The 20,682-nt window shown below is 38.6% G+C and overlaps 1 protein-coding gene across 5 annotated transcripts in view; it reads right to left on the bottom strand.

Moving 5' to 3' along the window:
* Window positions 1-20,682, bottom strand: part of DISC1 (DISC1 scaffold protein) — a 204,140-nt gene that overhangs the window by 111,948 nt on the left and 71,510 nt on the right. For all 5 annotated transcript variants that reach the window (XR_008449208.1, XM_054063152.1, XM_054063149.1 and 2 more), the window contains 2 exons: window positions 20,210-20,445; window positions 3,952-4,006 (listed from right to left, as the gene is read on the bottom strand). Coding sequence is in view for 4 of the 5 variants with exons in the window: in XM_054063152.1 (XP_053919127.1) it covers window positions 3,952-4,006; window positions 20,210-20,445 (291 nt within the window). In the remaining variant the exon portion in view is untranslated. The remainder of the gene's footprint in view (window positions 1-3,951; window positions 4,007-20,209; window positions 20,446-20,682) is intronic.

Here is a 20,682-nt window from a genome sequence, read left to right as displayed (position 1 = left end):
ACTAGGGCACAGGTTTCTGACTTTTCATCTCTCTCCTTTTTAAATCTCTTTAACTGGAGATTCCTCCAGCAATTAATCAGGATTGGTATTAAAAACATGGAGAGAGACAGGAGGAAAAAAGGAAAAAAGATCAACTTTTTCTGTGCTTCACATAAAAATGTGCATTACAATCTCAGAAGGACTTTATACAGTATATGCGATTCGTACAAGTTCCACATATTCAAAAATGTTGGTTCTTAACTGCATATTGCATCATCTGTGAAGGAAAGCAAAACAAAAAACAGAAAAAACCCTCATCAGGCTAAGGCAAACCTCTTTTTCTGGAGGCAGATATCAAACTTGCTTAAAACTGTAGTTGGCAATTGAGAAAACATTGCATTAATTGGAACAAAAGGTAAAGCAATAACCAAGAGAAGCACCAGCCAGTTGTGAAGAGATGAAACGTGAAATGAAATCTCCAGGAGAATGATTCTCTGCCCTCCTTGGCTATTTTCCCCCCTCAAAAACATGTGGATGTACCATGTTTATTAACAGAAGCAGAGCTATCATTTCACTTCAAGAGCAAAATCCTTACAGCTCTCACGGCTTATCTGTTTGTACAAGTATAACAATTTGGATATGACACGAACTATAAATCCTTTTAAATGGATAATACTCCCTTGCTTTAGCCGAGAGCATCTGTTAACCATAAATAGGACGTATTTTTTCTTGAGTCAACTGAACTATTCTCCAAGCAGTAACTGTTACTAAAGACTTAAGAGTCTTCCTATTAATTTAAAAACAAATTTATCTCATCACTTCTGTACCTATTATAATTTTTCAGTTCCCAGGCATTTCACTTTGTTTCAGTAACCTCTTCCAAGCAACTTATCTACTAATTCACTTAAAATATTTCAGAAAATCCAAACCCATCAGAGGTGAATCAACATGCCCAAAAAACCCAAAGGCCATTTCTGTCTCGTATCTCCCAAGTATATCTGAAAGTTTTAATGATTTCTTTCTAAGCAGCACTGTCTTTAAGGGTACTGAATGGCTCAGTGAAATGCAATTAGATAGGGAACCTTTCAGCTCCAGGAAAACTGCATGAATATATCCCATGCTGGTAGTAACTTAAAGTCATTACCAGTAGACAGCTGTTTGGCAATTATGCAAAATAAGCTGGGAGGTTTAATCAGTTTCTAGTGAACACTGTCCACTTTGGAAGCACTCCTGTCAGAATGAAGCTCACTGGCACTCTTTATTAATGGACCAAATGGAGGAACCAGAGGCTGAAAGGAAGTTCCTCCACCTTGCAGAGACTACTCTTCTGGAACATGAGATAAGTACGTTACCAAGCCTCTATCTGTCACGTGTATTCTGCAGATAAATGAACAACATTAATCTTCAGAGTTATCATATGTCATAGTTCAACAAAAGCAGATGGGCGAGAGAGGTAAAATAATATAACATCCTCTAAACAAATAGCACTTCTACATTACATCAGTTGTACTCTGTAAGCTCCAATTCTTCTCATTGATTTCTAATTATTTTGTCTTAATAACAGTTACCCTTACAGTAGCTTAACTCAGTCAGAGAGGAACGGTTATATGAAATAACTTCAGCTAACAAAGACAATGAACATTCGCAGACACAGCGTCCTCCTTTGTTCCCAAGGAATGTGCAACCTTCCCCTAACCAGTCTGATTGCAAGCGCCTGTGCCTCTGGCCCCAGGACTGTCTTTTTGCAATTACAAGCGACCAGCTTTGCTGCAGCCATGGACTAATGAGGTCTAATTCTAAACAAACTCGCTTTCAGTTTCAGAAAAGTTCTTTACAGCCAAATATTACTGTATCTTTTTAAAAATCCTCTTTGGTGGTTTAGGGGAGGAAAAGGGGGTGTTAAAGCAGACTTTCAAAAAAAAACCCAAAAAACTCTTGCCTAGCAATATAACTTTCAAATCTGTCTTCAGACACACAAACACTACTCAAGAAAAGCAGTCTACATGAAACCAGTAGGATGCTGTTAGCAAAGATACATGTAATCACAACGAAAAGCAGTAAAGTATCAAAAGCAAATTTGCCCATTGTCATCCTCTTCCATCTTGCCAGCGTATGATGTTAATCTAAAGCAGCAGAAACAGGGACAAGGATATAGACTAAAGCACTGAAATTTACTCTTCCTCCAACCACCTCAAGAAAAAATAAGTTTTGAGTAATCTTCACCTTTCTTTATAACAGCACCTGGGAAAAGATAAAGAAATTCTCTTTAAACTGCCTGAAGAAATGGACAGCCCACTTGGACCTCCCATAAAGCACAACCTTGCTATTAGCAAAAGCAGATATTAATTTCTAAATGAAGGTGGTGGATAACAGAAATTGTTCCCTTCATTAATGGGTTAATCTTAGCACTTACAGACTCAGCTGAAAACAACACAGATGAGGCAAAAAAGCCCATATAAATACTAATAGCATAGAGAGAAAGAAAAGATATTTGTCAAAGCAGTGTCTTCCCCATACAAGGAAAAGTTTTAAAAGACCAGGTCTCATGAGTTTGAGAAAAAAATAATAGGATGAGTCAATCCAAATAAATAAAACAATAAAGTATTTCGAGGAGTCTCATTACACGCTTCCTATTTATCTTCTCTAATAAATAAAAGCTATCATATTTGAATGGAATGAAGTTAAAATAATTTTATCTATTGAATTTTTAAGAAACAAACAGGCTGTAGAATTCTTCCTCACAGACTTCTCATTGTTACCCAATGTTTCAGCTCTTATTGAAAAAGTCTCTAGACACTGTGGAAATAAAATAAATTTCGAGGCATACATTTTCAGGGGAGAAGGCAAAAATCTGTAACTTATGTTTTAGCTTGCAGATAACATGAAAGAACACATCACTCTAAGGTACTGAATGTCTCGTTCATTTTAGTACATAAGCCACAGAACAATTAAAATCTTTTCCTTGATACTGTATTCACAGGGGGTAGCACCACGTTATAAGGTTCTACACTAATTTCTCCCCCCGAGATGAGTATATAAGCAAGGAGTGGAAGTGAATGAGCTCAAAGTAGGAGACAAGGAGGAAGGGGTATTGAGATGCAAGTCTTTAAGCAGTGTTCTTAACAGTGCATGCTAAAAATGTTGGTCAAAATGACTAGGAAGAATAAATTATAAAGGACCAAATTTTCACTAATTTTAGTGAGCAATATAAGAGAAAAAACATGAAAAATAAACTTATTTCAAAATATACATTCATTGCTGATAAAAAGCCAGAAATATATTCCACTCTCTGTTACATAAAGACCTATATGAATTAGCTACCAAAAATAGACCTTTTTTCCTAGAGCGCTCCTAGAGCAAAGATGCTCTGGGCTCATTGAGCCATTCTGAAATAAAACCAAAACTGTAGTATTCTCTTACTTAGAAGGAGGCCATGAGAAACAAGAAGACTAAATGAAAAACATCACTTCTATTTGTATTTTAAAAGGGGGGTGAGAATTAGAATGCTAGTTTATTATTAGTTAAAGGGTGGGGAAAGGAGGTACTTCATTTTGTGCTCTTCCTTCACACCCATGAAATCAGTCAGCTAGGAAATTAAGAGGCTCGGTATTAAGAGTGAAAACATTAAGGTAAGACCAGGGTGCACTTTCGTTTCATGAATCTAAGGAGTCTGTTCCTAAACGGAGACCAGTGAGAAAGCTGATCACTAGTAAACATAAGCCAAGAAAAAAAAAAGAGATTAATCCATATGCTTCCTTAAGCATAATCTCTGTGGTCTGTCCAAATCTAAGTTCTTGAGGGGAATGGGAGAGGCAGTGTTGAAGTGCATGTTCAAAAATATTTACATGCAAAGTCTGTTTAGAGGAAATATCACAAAACCAACTTTCTAAAAATACACACAATTTACGAAGATGCAAGTTCTCATCTGCTTCGCTAGATATTCTGAAGAACTGAAAAACGATGTGTACTTACTTTGGCAGTAGTTTCTTTAATGGAGATGCTGAATGATTGTTCTTTTTCCTGAAGGCTAGAAGTGATTAAAATAAAATAAAAGAATGTTGACCTTCTGTGCTCATCATAGTCTTCTACACAAGACACAATTTCACATGGATGTACATAATCTTTAAGATGCCTCATACTAACACAAAAGAGCCAATACCAAGATGAAATCCTTATATTTGAGTTCAGCGTTGCTAGCGACTAACCAACATTTTTTCCACCCAGTATCTACTCACTTAATCCTCTTTGTGTGCAAAATAGCTCGTATATTAGTTTTACAGTTCTTAATTAATAAGTTTACATGCATTTCACTTACCATCTGAAACACAATTATGATTATTTCTGTAACTATAGTATCTTAGAAGTTCCCAGCAAGGTCCAGGACCAGTGACATGCTAGGCTACCATCCAAACACCTAATACAAAGGTATTTCTGACACAAAGAGTTTGCAATTAACTATCCTCTTATAACCCAACTTCCAAGCCTGCCAGGAAAAGTTCAACTGCAGTTACTTGTTCTCGCAAAAAATTTTATAAGTAACACCACTACTCAATTTGTTTAGTGTAATAAAAACTTACAAAATATTTGTAGCAAAGTGGTTCAACAGTGGGCTGAAATTGAGGCATTGTACATGCTTATATCAACAAATTCAAGGTTTTCTTCCACATATAAAATTAGGTAGGTTTACTACTTTGATACTACTGAACATAGCGTTAATCTATGCCTTTGGAGCTTGTAAATAAATTTACAAATTACTTTTTAACATAAATTTCAAAAATCCAAGTCAAATCAAACATTAGGAGTTACCATAGAGATTAAGTTTGCAACTTTGATACTTCCCTTTCTCTTGCTTCACAGGTGTACACTTTTATAGTGTTCAATTATTTTATCACATGCTATTTTCTTTTCTGTCAAACACCTCAATTCAGTGCACTCCACACCAGCAGCATTTAAATTCTTTTTTTTAGCTGCATTATAAAAATTGTATTTCTTTCACGACCTACTGCTGATATTCCTGCCAAATAAAGCAGCATTAATTTCCACGCTTTTTTTTTTTAAGTGTTCAGCACCGAAGTATGAAAACATTTCAGAATCATCACTGAATTTATTTCACTGATACTCTTACAATAAAAGGTAGTGTTCCTACAGGTGGAATAAACACAAGTTGCTGTTATTCAGAAGGCATGTGAAGAGCAAGTGCTTATTTTGACACAGACACAGCCTCTGCAGCCTACCTCTACGCATTTCAATTCTTGTTTGAGAACTCACTCCTTTTTATTTTCCAACCACAGCACTTAAGTAATGTTTCAAGAGTTGGCATTTAGGTAAGTCTGAACCCCAGTGCACAAAAAATTGGACTTGCACTCAGTCACTGACCATCTACAGAAAGGCCAGCTGGACCCTCTTGCCCAGCTGCACACAAGAGTGAAACACCCTCAAAGCCAGAATTCAGCCGTCTGGTGTACTATTTAATCACACTAATGAGACAGCTATTTGCATTGCTTTCCCTAATGCCTTGCTTCATGGAGTACACACCTTTCCAATCTACAGCCCAGCAAGACTAGTCATCTCATTACCCCTACAGCACACAGGGATCCCTCCAACTCCAGCTGTGGCAGTCCTCTCATAAATCGTTCATGACAGTCTAAGTCAATGCCTGTGTAAGGCAACAAACAGAAATACAGCTGGCTAGCTACATAAAAGTGATTTAACATTTCCCACCCAGCAGTCTCCAATTTCTCCCTCATCTACAGCAATATATAGGCAAAATACAAAATATTACATACGTAATCATGCCAGCATCAGCTTCCTGCCTGCCTCTGGGCATGCCAGAGGGAATGAACTATTTAGCCATTTATTTTCTCAGGCTCTGGAGCTCCAAGGGGCTTTCAGCATCTCCCACAATCAGCCTCTGAGCTGGTCAGGTTATGTAAAAACGAGATGGGCTTTGTGTACAGATGTCAATGGGGAGCACCAAGGCTGCAGTGTGTAATTGAATGAATAATGGGTGACTGACCCAATTGTTCTGAAAATGCCTTATAATATTCATCTCTAAAGATTCAGGCCATAATAAAAAGTAAAGTGCAGTTATAGCCAGAAGAATTAGAGTATAAAGATGGCATCTCTATTAAACAAATCTCTTCCATGCATCTTTCCTCTTCTGTTTACCTTCCTCACAGAAAGGTTCATACAGTGTTTCACTCCTCTGCAGAACTTACACGGCTAACAGGAAGAAAGATAAATTTTTAATTTCTTTTTAAACCACATATCCAAAACAGCATTACAAACTAAGACCCAACTGTAGAGTCCATATTGCTAACAAGGATGCACAAACCCATGTGGCTTTCAAATCCAGATGCTGAGTCAGAAAAAACACCTCTTTTTATACCCAGATTTCTTTTTTATGAGCATCTATCAATTCACTGAAAAATAAAAAAGGAACTTCACATTGCCACTTCAATGACAGCAAAACTATAGTTACAAGATAATTTTGCAGTTCTAAGAATTTTACGTTAATCTGACATAAATTAATAAAGAACATCATTAGCAAATCATTCTTTTTACTTGAGCTAGTGATAGCCGCATTACCACAGACTTGAAACTAAAGAACTCTTTTGTTGTAGTTACAGCATTCATACAGATTCTTACAAGTCTATTTGTATTATTTATGGTATGAATTTCACAGTAGTATCCTAGTTTGAATCCTGGTTAGCCTTCAGAGCAATACCACAAGAATCCCTTATCCTTTTCAGCCCATCATACCATTCACATGCAGCAATCAAAACTGTGGACAAACTTACCATAGTTACCAACTATGTTTATTTTCCCAGGTTGTTTTTTCTACCACAAAGCACTGTCACGGAGAAGCCCCTCACAAGCTTTCCAATTAACTGACAAGCTAACAACCCACAAGAGAAGCCAGGCAGTCCGGACTGATTCATTTTACCAACAATAGGCTTTAACAAACATGATCTGTTAGATGTGATTTGATCTAGAAATAGTATTTTCTTTTACCACCACCTCAGAGCATCATATTTCATTTTAAGAGGGGTATTCTGTCTGCTTAAAAGTTGCTTTACTTACTACTACGAGGATAAATGGCTTTAAAAAGCTCCTTAGACTAACAATAAATTCTTGCCTGGGAAGATGTCCATTGTTTTGACTCATTGCTATTCCTTTCGGGCAAAACAGCTGATCAAGAGTTTGACTGCTTGTCCTCACAGTCTCTGCAATCTCTTGTAAGAACCATTTAGAAGTTACTTCTTAAATTCAATATAAGCTAACTTCATCATAGAGAAAGCAAAGTTCATGACCCAGGGGGTAGAAGGACTACAATAAGACAGTAATACAATTAATGCGAATTTAACTGACTAAATGCGGGGGGAAAAAAAGGTTTAACACTTGCAAAACTGACAGCAATCTACACACCACACAATTTCTTCATTCATACAGATGGTCATATAGGCCTATCATTTAAATAGCTTCCAATGGATTTACGCATATTAGGACCCCATACTGAGAAGAGAAGAAAAGGAACATGGACTTGCAACAATCTAGGGCTCATTGTATACACGCTAGACCAGAACATGAAAGTAGAAGCAAAGGAATTACTCTTTCTGGATGATGAACAAAGTAATACTTTGGCAAAACATCGACTCAGCTGAAGAAAGGCAGGAGGACGTGGGAATCCTGCATATTGAGGAGCTGAGGCTGACTTGGCACGTAATAACAGAGTAGAGTAAAAATTTTAAGATCCAAATACTTCAAGCAAGCCAGTGCCTTTAAGTATCTCATATTAGTGACCTTAAAGAAAAATCAATATTGGGTATGTTGGATTGTAATAACACAGCTGGAACCTGCTGAGATTATGATGTTCATAATAAGGAATGGTGTGCTGGCAAAATAAAGCAAGTCAGTTAAATGCAATAGGGGACTGAAGGAAAACTCTGAATCCAGAGATCTGGTTCACACATTCCTGGCTCTACCACAGGCTTCCCACAAGACTACAGATGATATTAAATGTCATGATATACCAGATGATGTTTTAAAAGCCTTTTAAAAAATAATCTGAGAATTTATGATTTATGTGCAGAAGTTACAGATGCTGTGGAAGTGGGTTTGTCCAAAGGACAGCTGACTAACACAATACTGGGAAAAATGGCTTTTGACTAAAGGAAGGCATGTTTCAGAATCTTTCCTTCCACTTTGCCAGTATACTTCCCTTTGCATACCAAGCTATTTTGTATTTATATTTTGCTTCGTAAGAAAAAATTCAAAGAATGAAAATGGGCAAAAGGCAAGTCATGCTGTTCTTCTCTACATTCAAGACAAATAAACATACATATTGCTTAAACAGAAATGGTTCCTATATTAATAACAAACTACATATACACTGACAAAAACTAAGCAGCCATCTCTGATCTCTACCTGAACAGATTGAAAGACAAAAGGATGCCCTTTAACAGCAAATATCCCTTCTTATGTTACTGTTACCTAGATCCTTTTATTTCATTCCCTATCTCCACATCACAATACAGTGCTTAACCAAAAAGCACTTTCATTTCTTTAAAACTAAGCACAAGTCGGAACAATTTAAAATTATCCCTACTTGAATTTCTAATTCAGGAGCAACTCCGATCGTACACATATTAGGAAAGCACGATGGGTTAAACCCTCAATTCATACAAATACGTATTCTCTTCTAGATAACATTTTTATTAAAAGAGTATTTTCTTGACTATCATCGACACAGCTTACAGCGTGTCTGAATTCAGCCCTGAGTAGTGGAACTGCCTGCAAATCTCATTCTAATGGTCACAGCCTGCAGAGAGTGTAACTTTCCCAACTTAAAGTCTTCTAAAACAATTCCTTCTCTGATTCTGAAGGCACAAGAAGGTCTACTCTCTCAGAAGACAAAATACACAAACCAGTCCCTACACTTGTAATGTCGCTTTTAACAGCAAGCAGAAGCTGACCTGAAAACCCTTTATGTCCAGTCCTCTACAAAAGAATTCAGAAGTGCTATTTGAGGAACATTCAGTGTAAACATCTGCTACAGTCTACATCAAGACAAAAATCAAAAAAAAAAAAAAAATCCATCAGAAATCTTAAGTCTAGTGACCTTCACTGGGTCTTTCAGGAAGAAATCCACAGTACAAAATCAAATCAAACAATGACTTTCTTGTACTTCTATGGTTTCCTTGATGTGCATATCTCAGAAAGCTTTAAAGATAAGTCAAAAAAAAAAAGATTTTGAACAAAACCATGCTTAACAAGAGACAGCTTTAAGCTACACATGTACAACTAGGTCTAGAAGAAAAAATAAGAAAACACATCTGCACTCAAATTTTTCTTGAATTGTTATTACAGGTACCATGCGTATTTTTAAACCAGGACAAGACCTACAAGGGTGTTGACAGTCTTACGCTTCTGCTCAATTAAGAGCATTCAGAGCTAGATTGTATTAAATGCACTAAAATGAAACACCACCTTTTGTCTGCTTTTTAAACTCTTGACCACAAAAGTTTATTTCTACCTACCGAAGGAACATATGATAACAAGATGTACATTATATGCTATATCTTCATAAGCCTGGCTGGGCTATGTAAGAATCTGAGTATTACCACATCAGGAAAGCAATTTTTCAGACAAGCACTTAAGTTTCTTTTCATTTTTGTGCAATGATCCATGGCTCTTTAAACAATGAGATTTCCACAGAAGCCATATCTCCACATAGTGAAGCAAAATCATCCTTTAAACATAAGTCAGGGTTTTCCAAACAAACTCTGTTTTTTCCTTAGATAATCAGCCCACAGAAAACTTCCATAAGACAACAAAGCTGGTTAAACAATGAAAAAAAAATTTCTGCTGAACAGATGCAGTGAAAATCCTATTTCTCTACTTAAACCTTATTGTTAATTTGCCTATTGTTAAACATTATTGTTAATGCTCTTGAGGTGTGGACTTTGACAATAAATAGAAAGAGAGAAAAGTTGTGTTTAATTCATACTGAAAACAAAATTTGTGGCAGTAGCAAGGACTAGTCACCTAAATTAGAAGTAAAATGCAATATGTCACCTTGGAAGGCTTCCAATCTCAAAAATTAATCTCATCTGAGACAAAAATTATCAAGATATGTACTTTAAGGTACAGGATCTTCTGCACATTTCAATCTATGCTTCTCCAAAGAATATAAATGAGAACCAAAACTATGCACCTAGCTCTGAAATATCAAGGAGCTGATTTTGCTCCAGCAATTTGCTCTTCTTTAAGCTATCATCTACAGCACATTATTTCTTCATTGTTGCTTTATGAGAAGGATTGCTTCAATACACATGCTACCTCACTTGGAATTTATCAAGAGGCTGAACTAGAAGTACACTTTCACAATGTTTCGTATAAATTTCAGCTTACCAGTAAGGTTCGCCATTGACTCATGGGTTGCTGGGTGACTGCACTTGTCTTTGTCAAGTCTTCAAGAGTCTTACCTATATGAAGTGGGCTATAAAAAACCACATCATCCTGCCCAAAAACTCTTACATATACAGAACTCTAAACTGAGATGGCCCTTATTTACTGCAATGGTGCCAGACACTAGCCCAAATTATGGGAAGCTTGCAGAAAAATCAGGGCTTCATAAGACACTTCAATTATTCTTACAATAATTGAAGTATATTAAGTATATTAATATTTTCACTTTTTTTGGTGCCTGCAAGAGGATGACTGAGGTAGCACCTCAGTTTGCGTAATACAGTAGCTGGGTTTTTTAGATAAAAACACTCCAACAGAAACAATCAGTTCACAGCCATTTAATGATGATGCCAACATCTTTAACGATTTTGAGCTGGATTTTCATTGCCATGTACTGGGAAAACTTCTGTAACACATCATTCAGACAGCCAACTTGGCTGTCTGTTTCGACCAACCACTCGTGGGGTGCTGTATTTCCCACTGCTTTTCTATCTGCTGCCACAAAGCAGTTGTGGCATTTGTTGCTCCAGCTGCTACCCGAAATAAGAGCACCAGAGTGAAAACAAAAGCACAATCAAACAGCCCTCTGCAGCAGCAGTTCATCACATCCAAGCACTTTATCCAGATTTTCTGACTTGTCAAGAGATTCCCATTTTTCCTCTAAATCCATCTGAGGTGCACAAAAACTAGAACTTGCCCACAGCGGCTGCAATTATTCTCCTAAGAATAACATCCATTGTACTTAACTGGCTGAAAGAGTCTGTCCCTGGATATTGTTGTTCGTTCTTCCTCTATTATATATAAATGAATTCAGTATCATATATTGATTAGGACAGCTGGTCATTTTTCCCTAAGGAGAAACAGATATCATCATATGCATACCCAGAGGATTGGCACATATGTGGCCTGGACTTCATAGGCTGCTACATCCCACTCGATGCTGTTCAGGCAAGCAGGGGGAACCAGATGCTCAGCAGGGAAAATCAGATTCCTCATTACACTGCACACATGGGTACTCAAGTGGGTGGTATTCTTTTTCCTGCTAGGATTTTTCCTGCTGTGTTTCCAACCCCTCCTGTTCTTCCCAAGGAAGAGCAGTGCCTATAGTGCAGAAGCACAGAAGCCCTTTTTCCTTCCTGCAATAGGGTTCCCGCTGGTCTCAATTGGATCAGAGCCACTATGAGCTGCTAAGCCACAGGAGAAAAGTAAAAAAAAAAAAAAAAAAAAAAAAAAGAAAAAGGACTCTGCTCAAACAAAGGCAACTCTATCAAGAAGTCCTCTACCATAATTTCAAACTCAGGCAGCTCTTGTCCCATTACTTTTGTTTGCACCTTTGCAGGAAGCAAATTCTCTTCATGTGCTGAAGCACAGACTTTACGTTATGTCAGGCTTTCAGTACACAGTTTCTTCTAGAGTGGCTCCCAAAAGTGAGAAAAAAAAGAAACAAAGCCATTTGGCCTAAGTCTACCCTTCAATCCTAGGCAGAGAACAAAGGAATGAAATAAGCCTAGAGAGACAAAATGGAAAGGAAAACATCTACCTATCCAAAAAGAAAGCGAGCCTCCTAATCAGTCAGATCACACAAGGGAAGAGCCAGACCTCTTCTTTAACCTATGTCTTTGTCTTAGCCTCTCACAAAAGCCTGCAGCCAACTTCTTTGAGAAAACTGAGATTATGGCCTCCTCAAAACACAAACCCACCCATGGGAAATCAGAGAATCCTATTACCAAAGCTCAGGTTGGGTTATAACATTCGACATTGTGTTTGGAGTTTCCCCTTAAAAAGCCCATTGTGGCAGAGAAAGCTGGCTGTGCAGCCAGTAATAACTCCAGGGATTTTTCAGGTCAGAGTCCTCCCCAGGTGCTGGGGAACATCCTCTCTGGCTCTGCTCCTCTGCTGCAATCCCACTGTTGCAGGTTTTGTGAAGCTGTAGTGCACAGAATGAAATGGATCAACAGATCATTAAACAAAAGAAGTACAATTAAAAAAAACAGTAATCATACCATCTTCATTACACCCAGCTATCGTAGCAGCAGTGGTACCAGCTATATTTTGACAACCTCATAACTGTATTTTGGTCCATCGTTTGTAACAGAAAGATGTTTCATACTACAGCAAACAGTTTTAAAATTATGCATTAAGCTTTAAAAAATAAAATCAGAGCAGCATGAAAGGGCCCTAAGTCAGGGCAGTAAGGCAAATACTGCATGACCTGTGCATCATCTTCACGTCATGGAAGATAATTTCAGTCAGTGATAACTCAAGTCAACACTAACCAGCCTGTAGGGGGAAACAAAGCCTTCAGAAGCCTTGAAGACTCAAGCCCAGAGCTTATGACTGGGACAGAAGTGAACAACAAGGAATGCAGTTTCTGGGGCTGTGTAGCATTTCATGCGATGTATTTCATATGCAAACAGTCTTTCAATTCCTGCAGACCTGCAGAACTAAAACAACTGAACTGGTGAGGTGACTGAGGGCTCTCTCTTCTTTTCTCCCATTACTCAGTGATGAAGGCCAAGCTGGGGTGGCCACTACCCAAGTCACCTGTTTTGTGTGCACATCTAACAGATCAAGACGTATGATAAAATTAGCATCTTACATAAGATGGAAACAAAGGGAGAAAAGCTCTCTTCTCTCACTTATTTTATTTATTTGCATTTCTTTTTAGTATTATCCTCTCTCTGGACCTCTGATATTTTACAGCAATACTATTTGGACACGCAGTTTGGTATCAGTGTGTGAGAAAAAGAGAATTTTATGACAGACAAAAAGCAGAAAGATTGCCATAGAAAGCAGGTAACTACAGAGGAAGGGGCCCAGAAGCTTCATCCTCTCACACAGCACAGTAGCAAGAATCTTACACAGACCAGACACAGACACATGCTTGCACCACCATCCATGAAATATAACTGTATCTGGGAAGACCAGCAGCTATCCATCAGTGACAAACGACAGGAGGAGGGGAAAAGTCATCTGGGCAGGAGGGGAAAAGTCCCCAGAAGACCCAGAAGTAAATTAAGTTGCATGAGAAGATGAAAGCAACAGTGACTTGTTGAAAAGAGCTCCATGTACAGCCAGTCCCAAGACCAGCTAAAACCTCCTCAGCACTACATGAGGTCAGAAGTTGTTACATAATGATGTAATGTGCTTAAAGGTCTACTAAACCATTTAAAGTTTTGATTACTTTGCCTCTAACCTACCTACCAACATCATTTTAGCCTGGTGAAGAGGAGGCTGAGGGGGAGACCTTATTACTCTCTACAACTACCTGAAAGGAGGTTGTGGAGAGGAGGGAGCTGGCCTCTTCTCCCAAGTGACTGAGAACAGGACAAGGGGGAATGGCCTGAAGCTCCACCAGGGGAGGTTCAGGCTGGATATCAGAAAAATATTCTTCACAAAAAAAGAGTCATCGGGCACTGGAACAGGCTGCCCAGGGAGGTGGTTGAGTCGCCCTCCCTGGAGATGTTTAAGGAATGGGGGGATGAAGTGCTTAGGGGCATGGTTTTAAGGGAATGTTAGGAATGGCTGGACTCGATGATCCATTGGGTCCTTTCCAACCCGGTGATTCTATGATCGCTTCTACCTGCAATTAAGCACTACTAAGGTTATGAAATCAGGAAAGTGTACAGAGAACAAAAAAGCTCCAAATAACCCAAAAACCCCAAGAGGCAAACCCAGAAGTAAAGACTCAGAATATCTGGCACTGAAAGTGCAATTTGGCTCTCTGCTGCCCTACACACAGGCCCAGCAGAGAGTCAGGAATATTACCAGACTGTGCACTGTAGCAGAAACTTTCTGATGCTATAAAGCCATTCCATCCCTCTGCTCTTTGTTGTTGTGCTATGCTTCTATTCCCAGAGGACATTTTTGATACGTATGCATGTTCATAAAAAATAGCCAAAGAAAACCTCAGACCATATACTGAAAAAGGACTTCCCTGGATAGACTTCGTGTTATCTAGTAAATAACAGATATCTTTGTGAAAGGATAGGGTGCAATTAGGTTTGCCGCTTTTAAATACAATTCTTGAAAGCCAAATTTTTTGTTCAAAGGCTGATGTAAATAAACATGGCTGCATTCAGCCATGGCTGCTTCTTTAGTAATTTCACATGGCTTGCTAACTGCTAATTTGACTGGAAATTTCACGTGGACATACACTTTGAAGAACAACAAAACACGTACAAAGCAGTCTCTCCCAATGACAGTACATGACAGTATGTTCTGAATGGCACTTTTCCTAGGTTAATATGTGAAACTACCTGTAAAAGTCTCTTTTTCCAAATTTTCCCAAGTAAACCAACTTCTCTAAAAAACTTCAATATTTTTGGCTTTATCAGGCTTTGGCCTCAACTGAAGTTGATGAATGCTTTGAGTATATTCCAACTAATAAGGTTTTCAATTCCCTGAGCATCTGCATTTCACTTTGAATTAATCTTTGTCAGATGAGCTCCGGGCATTACTAAAGCAGAATGAACTGGTAGCACAAAATTTCAAGTTTGTTTCCTTGCACCACTGGCCATGACAGTACTATAACTACTAATATACAGAATAGTGAATTTCCCTATCTTCAGAAGATCCCTCCTACCTACTGTGGAACAAATTCCTAATAATTAAAAATTGATCCGTGGTAAGAGTGGAAGAAGAGGTGAAGCATTCAAATATTTTGGAAGTTATTTAATTGAATTTCTTTCTTTCAACCAGCATTCAGTGCCCTGACAATAGTCCAGATGGAACCGTGCAATTTATTTCAAGGATGACATGTTGTAAAGTCTCATGCATCTGTAGGGATGAAAACAAAACAGAAAATGCTAAGTAAAAAGAAATACGAACAGAGGTATAACAGACTTCCCAGTTTGCATTGTGAAATGAAAAGGGGAAAAATAAAAAAAAGGAAACAACAAGTACGTAAGAGAGTAAGTCAAATATTTAACAGTCTTATTTCCCGTTATAAGATTAAAGTTACACTACATTAAAACCCTGTATTTCTGAAATGGTGTCCTCTTCAATAGAGGATACAGAAATTTTACATTATGTTATCATTTGCGATCGCCAGGATAAAGTACCTCACACTGGAACACTCAGACCTATTTTCCTGGGATGTCAATATGCTATCTTAGTTAGAACACAGACACATGTCATGATGCACACAATAGCTGCTCCAACCTTTTAAACACATCTCCACACAACCCCTTGCAAGTGAACTGAGCTTTCACACAGCAATTTCCTTATTTTATATTAATTCCTTCAGTTTACCAAGGGCAATTAGGTCTGTCTGGATAAGCAGAACCAGCACATTCTGTGGTCGCAACCTCAACGAGAATCCCTGTCAAAACACAAGCTAACACACTTGTTTGCATATTAACTGGCCAGGTTTTAACCTCTGCTTCCAAGAGCCTACAAGAAAAGGCCCAGAGTAACACATCTAGCATTTCTCAATTCGTCAAACTCAAACCATACTACAGTTACCGACAAAGGCTTTTTGTGTTCCAGAAGTCCACCACAAACCAAAGATAAACAAGATGAAACAAAGCATTATTAATCTTCCTGAAAGTAACAAAGTTTGACAAGAAAAATAAGCTTGGAAACAGATGCTCAGCCCAATGCTACATTGGCTTGTTCTCTTGCTTCTGTACTCTTCTACCTGGGCAATTATTCTTCATTTAACACGTTCTCTCAAATTCCCTGAAGTTTACTTTAGTAAGTGGCTATTTAATAGCATTTAGATCAAGGAAAGCAAAATAATTCGTATTTTATAGCAAGGTACAAGCCACTCACATGATTCATTATAGCACAGACTGTCTTAAGAGATGCCTCACATCAGCCTTGTGTTATTCCTCCATTGAATACAATTCATGTACCCAAAAAATAATTATGCAAAAGTATATTATACTTCACTGACTAGCAAAGTGCAGATAGAATAAATACGTACTATCTTGCAACCCAAAACCCAGGAGCCGGTAATTTACAGCCCATCAATACTGAACAACCTTCTAGATAAGCTGGATATTTAGTATATGTACATGAGTAATAGTTTTATTTCTCACAGATAGCCCTAACTCTAGAAGACTTCAGTTTTTTTTCTCTGCAATTGTTCTTAAAGTGTACATTTCCAGAAAAAAAAAAAAACCTTTCACATTAAATATCCCAAGTCTTTGGAATTTAAAACTAATATGCTGAACTGGCTTCATCAAGTATTTCAACCCATTACCTAATATGCAATTGCCTGTCAGAAGTACTGATTTAGCATAAGCCACTGCAAGTTACAACAAGGGAAATTCCGGCTAAATATGAGAAGAGTTCACAGCAAAGGCAGTGAAATGCAGGACGCCTAGCAGGGCCGCAAAGTCTCTATCCTTGGAGACAGGCAAAACTCAAACAGATGGGTCCCTGAGTGACCTGATCCCACTTGGAAATTATGGCCCTGCTTTGAACAGAGGTTTGACAAAAAGACCTCCTAAATTATTCTGTAATTGTATGACAATGTAGGGGATGCCCACAGGCACACAGGAAGTATATCCACACCAGATGTCTTAGTATCTGCTTGCTGCTTTTTCATCTTACAGTAAGACAGAACAGAACACAACACGACTGGATGCAGACATAAGATCACTGTAATTGAGGTATGATGGACTGCACAGCTTTAAAAGGAAGACACCCATAACTTTGTTAAGTTTAGTAGTGAGCCTAACTCTCATTGTTAATTAGCCACAAGCATTGTCAAAGCATATTCTTCCACTCAGCCTTTCTGGATACACAGTATGCTCCAAAAGCAAGAAGTGGCAAAGATCCCATGCTGGAGACATGCCGACTGACCATCAAGCAAAAGCAGCTCTGGGATGATTACAGCCACCTAAATTAGCAAGTTGTTTGGAGGAAGACATTTGAGAATCAAAGGCAAGGAAGGGGCCACATGTTAAAGTCAAGCAATTGTGTCACACAGCTAGACTGAAGATTTCAGTCTATACTCCCAAAGCAGCTTGTGCTTTCAATAGAGTAGCACATATAGTGTATAAAACACTTGGGCATACTGTGAATGGGATTTCCCAGACCAGGAAGCCACATTGTGTACAGAAAACACCTACACGGTGTTTTTCATTCAGAGAGAGGCACCATCTCCTGCAGAGAGATGAGAAGCTGCTGAATAGGCAGCGAGTGGTATCTTGCTACTCTGGAAGTCTACATCAGCCAGGTTGTGACATATTCCAAATGTTTCATTTTGCTTTAAAGTTGGGAAGGAGAAAAACAAAAATGAAATTGAGCATTTCATTGATAGACACTTGCCAACCCCCTCAACAACTATGACCACCAGTTCTCTCTCTCATCTCAGCTGAGTGCTATAACCATCAATCCTCTTGAGAGTCAGATGATCTCTGTCCTGTTAGCATTCTGGCTCTTTGCCAAATTTTTGTTTTTGCATTCCTGGGACCATTAAGGCCTAGCTTAAGAACTGTGACGAAGCATGCTCCCTGCCAGGACACTGAAATCGCTGGCTGATAAGAGCTTGCTCCGAGGTTGTAAATTCAGACGCAGACAGACTGCAGAGGACCTAAAGGATAATACTCTAGACTTCATCAGGAGTATTGTGACCAGTTCTGGAATCCTCAACATAAGAAGGATATGGAACTGCTGGAACAGGTCCAGAGGAGGGCTACAAAGATGATCAGAGGGCTAGAACACCTCCCATAGGAGGGCAGGCTGAGAGAGTTGGCGTAGTTCAGCCTGGAGAAAAGAAGGCTCAGAGGAGGCCTTATAGCGACCTTCCAGTACCTGAAGGGGCTGCAGGAAAGCTGGGGAGGGGCTGTTCACAAAGGCTTGTAGTGATAGGACTAGGGGGAATGGCTATAAACTGGAGAGGGGCAGATTTAGACTAGACATTATGAAGAATTTCTTCACTACGAGAGTGGTGAGGCACTGGCACAGGTTGCCCAGGGAAGTTGTGGATGCCTCATCCCTGGAGGTGTTCAAGGCCAGGCTGGATGGGGTCTTGGGCAGCCTGATCTAGTGGGAGGTGTCCCTGCCCATGGCAGGGGGTTGGAAATGGGTGATCTTTAAGGTCCCTTCCAACCCAAACTATTCTATGATTCTATGATTCTAAATTCAAGAGCTTTCACTTTCTAAACAAAGGACTCTAGCCTCCACGTGACCATGCAATAGGTAGGCATCTACATCATTGCCACTAGTTCTGGTTAGAAAAGATTTTAGGTTTTGACAAGAGCACACGACTATAACCTGACATAGGAGATTTAAACTGGTCCCAAACACTATCACAGATGCCTGCTTACTCGTGTAGCCCAAACCAGTGTTTATCTGTCCCCATTTTCAATCAGGCAACTCCAGCTGTTGCAGAGAACAGAAGCACCTGATCACTGGCCTTGGTGAAATAAAGTTGATCAACAAACAAAACAGAAAAGTTCTATTCAAGCCATCTTTGAAAACAAGACAAGGAAGTTAAATCTAAATCTTGCTTAAAGTTCTGAACCCACTTCAAATAATAAGTGCCTGCATTCCCTCAAGTGACTGTTACTCATGGTGCCAGTGAGGGAAGAACTCGAACAAGTTTCTGCTGAATCAGTACTAATTTAACTCATCTTCAAATAACTTCCAAAAGAGTTAAGTGCAACTCAATGTTGCATCAGCAATATGACAGAAAAGAATCTGAATATTCTTTCATAAGCAAATCCAAAACTAAGAGAAAATTCGTTGAAGGATGGATTCTCAGACAGACTGCTCGAGACTCTTTATTCCTCAGCCTCAGAAACACAGGTGTAATATACTATTAAAACAAACTGAACTTAATTCAAGAAACTATTTCCCATAACCTAATTGAAAATTTCAAACAAACCTCAAAAGAGGCAAATATGTCCACCAAGAAATGTTCTGCTGACTTAAAAAAAAACCCTGTATAAATAAGCACGCATGAGCAGCAATTTCTCATGAATGTTAATATAACCAAGACAAATCAAATAAACATGAAGGGAGAAAAAAAATTGCAAGCAACGCAGTTATTGCTTATCCGGAAGAAACACAAGTTAGGATAAACAGGAATTTTATATTGTCCTAGTGGTACTGCAGCACTAAGACTTTCAAAGTTCCATCACCAATATCCCACTGACTGCCACTACAGTTTAGGCCCTGAAGCACTGCTATTTCTTTTGTAAATAAAGATTAGGTTATTTCCAAAAGCTTACCAAGAGAAGCTACCCTTCCACTCAAAGGAACCATACACTGTGCATTGAACTATGGGTGTCCCAAAAGCGTTCATGCATTAGCCCTTCCCTTACTACCTGGAGTCCACTGTCCGAGCGTAACACTCATCACATCAGACTTCACTTCGATCAGAAGTTCACTGAAGCAAGAAGCATCTCTAATATTAATTTGGACGGCGCTTAACACAGACTTTCAGGCTGCGAGAAATATTTTGTAATTACTGCATTACCAAGCTGGGGGGTTGGGGGGAGAATCCACCAGTTAACAAGAACTTGTTTAAACTGATGATAGGTATTAACATTTGATGGACATCTACACTTTATGTAGGTGACTCTTTACAATAAAAAAAAATAAATGCAAGACCTTCAAATAACTACAAAGCCTTCCTGCCTGAGGAAGTATATTAATATTAGAACATTAATATTGTTCTTAGAAAAGTTTTGAAGTGTCTGAATTCAGGATTATTAGCTGGCAAAATCACAGCTCAATTCAACAGTACATCAGGAAGATACAAGACTCTACATCACTGACAACACATTGAAAAAACAAATACCTCTTTACTGTCCCTGGAAGATCCAGACTGAATGGAATTTGATAGGATGATGCTAAAGTGTCATCCACAGCCTTGCTTATTTCCTGTAGCTCTCTCAAAGAAACACAGCCAAGTAAAGCAGTCAGTTCACAGTCCTGTGACTGAATAAGCCTATCTTGTTCTTCAATTTCTCTTCTTAGTTGTTGATCTTTTGCTTCTAATATGGCCAGTCTTGCTTGGAGGTCTTCAATTTCTTTCTGCATAGAACAGAAACTTGAGTTCACTATAAGCCCTGTTAAAGAAACCCCTCTGCCCCTAGAAAAAATGCGGTACAATTCTCAGAAGCAGCATGAGTTAAGGTTGCCCAGTTTAGCACAACATTAAATGAGAATGCATCCTTTTGTTGACGCATAAATTTTAACATCTCTTGTATCTAGAAACTCTAGCGCTTCCACAGCTGAAATTTCCAACCACCATCTCAACACTACATTTCA

The sequence above is a fragment of the Cuculus canorus genome, chromosome 3, assembly GCF_017976375.1.
Source record: "Cuculus canorus isolate bCucCan1 chromosome 3, bCucCan1.pri, whole genome shotgun sequence".
Lineage (NCBI taxonomy): Eukaryota > Metazoa > Chordata > Aves > Cuculiformes > Cuculidae > Cuculus > Cuculus canorus.
The sequence above is the reverse complement of the archived record's forward strand: the minus strand, read 5'-3'. Positions and strand labels throughout refer to the sequence as shown.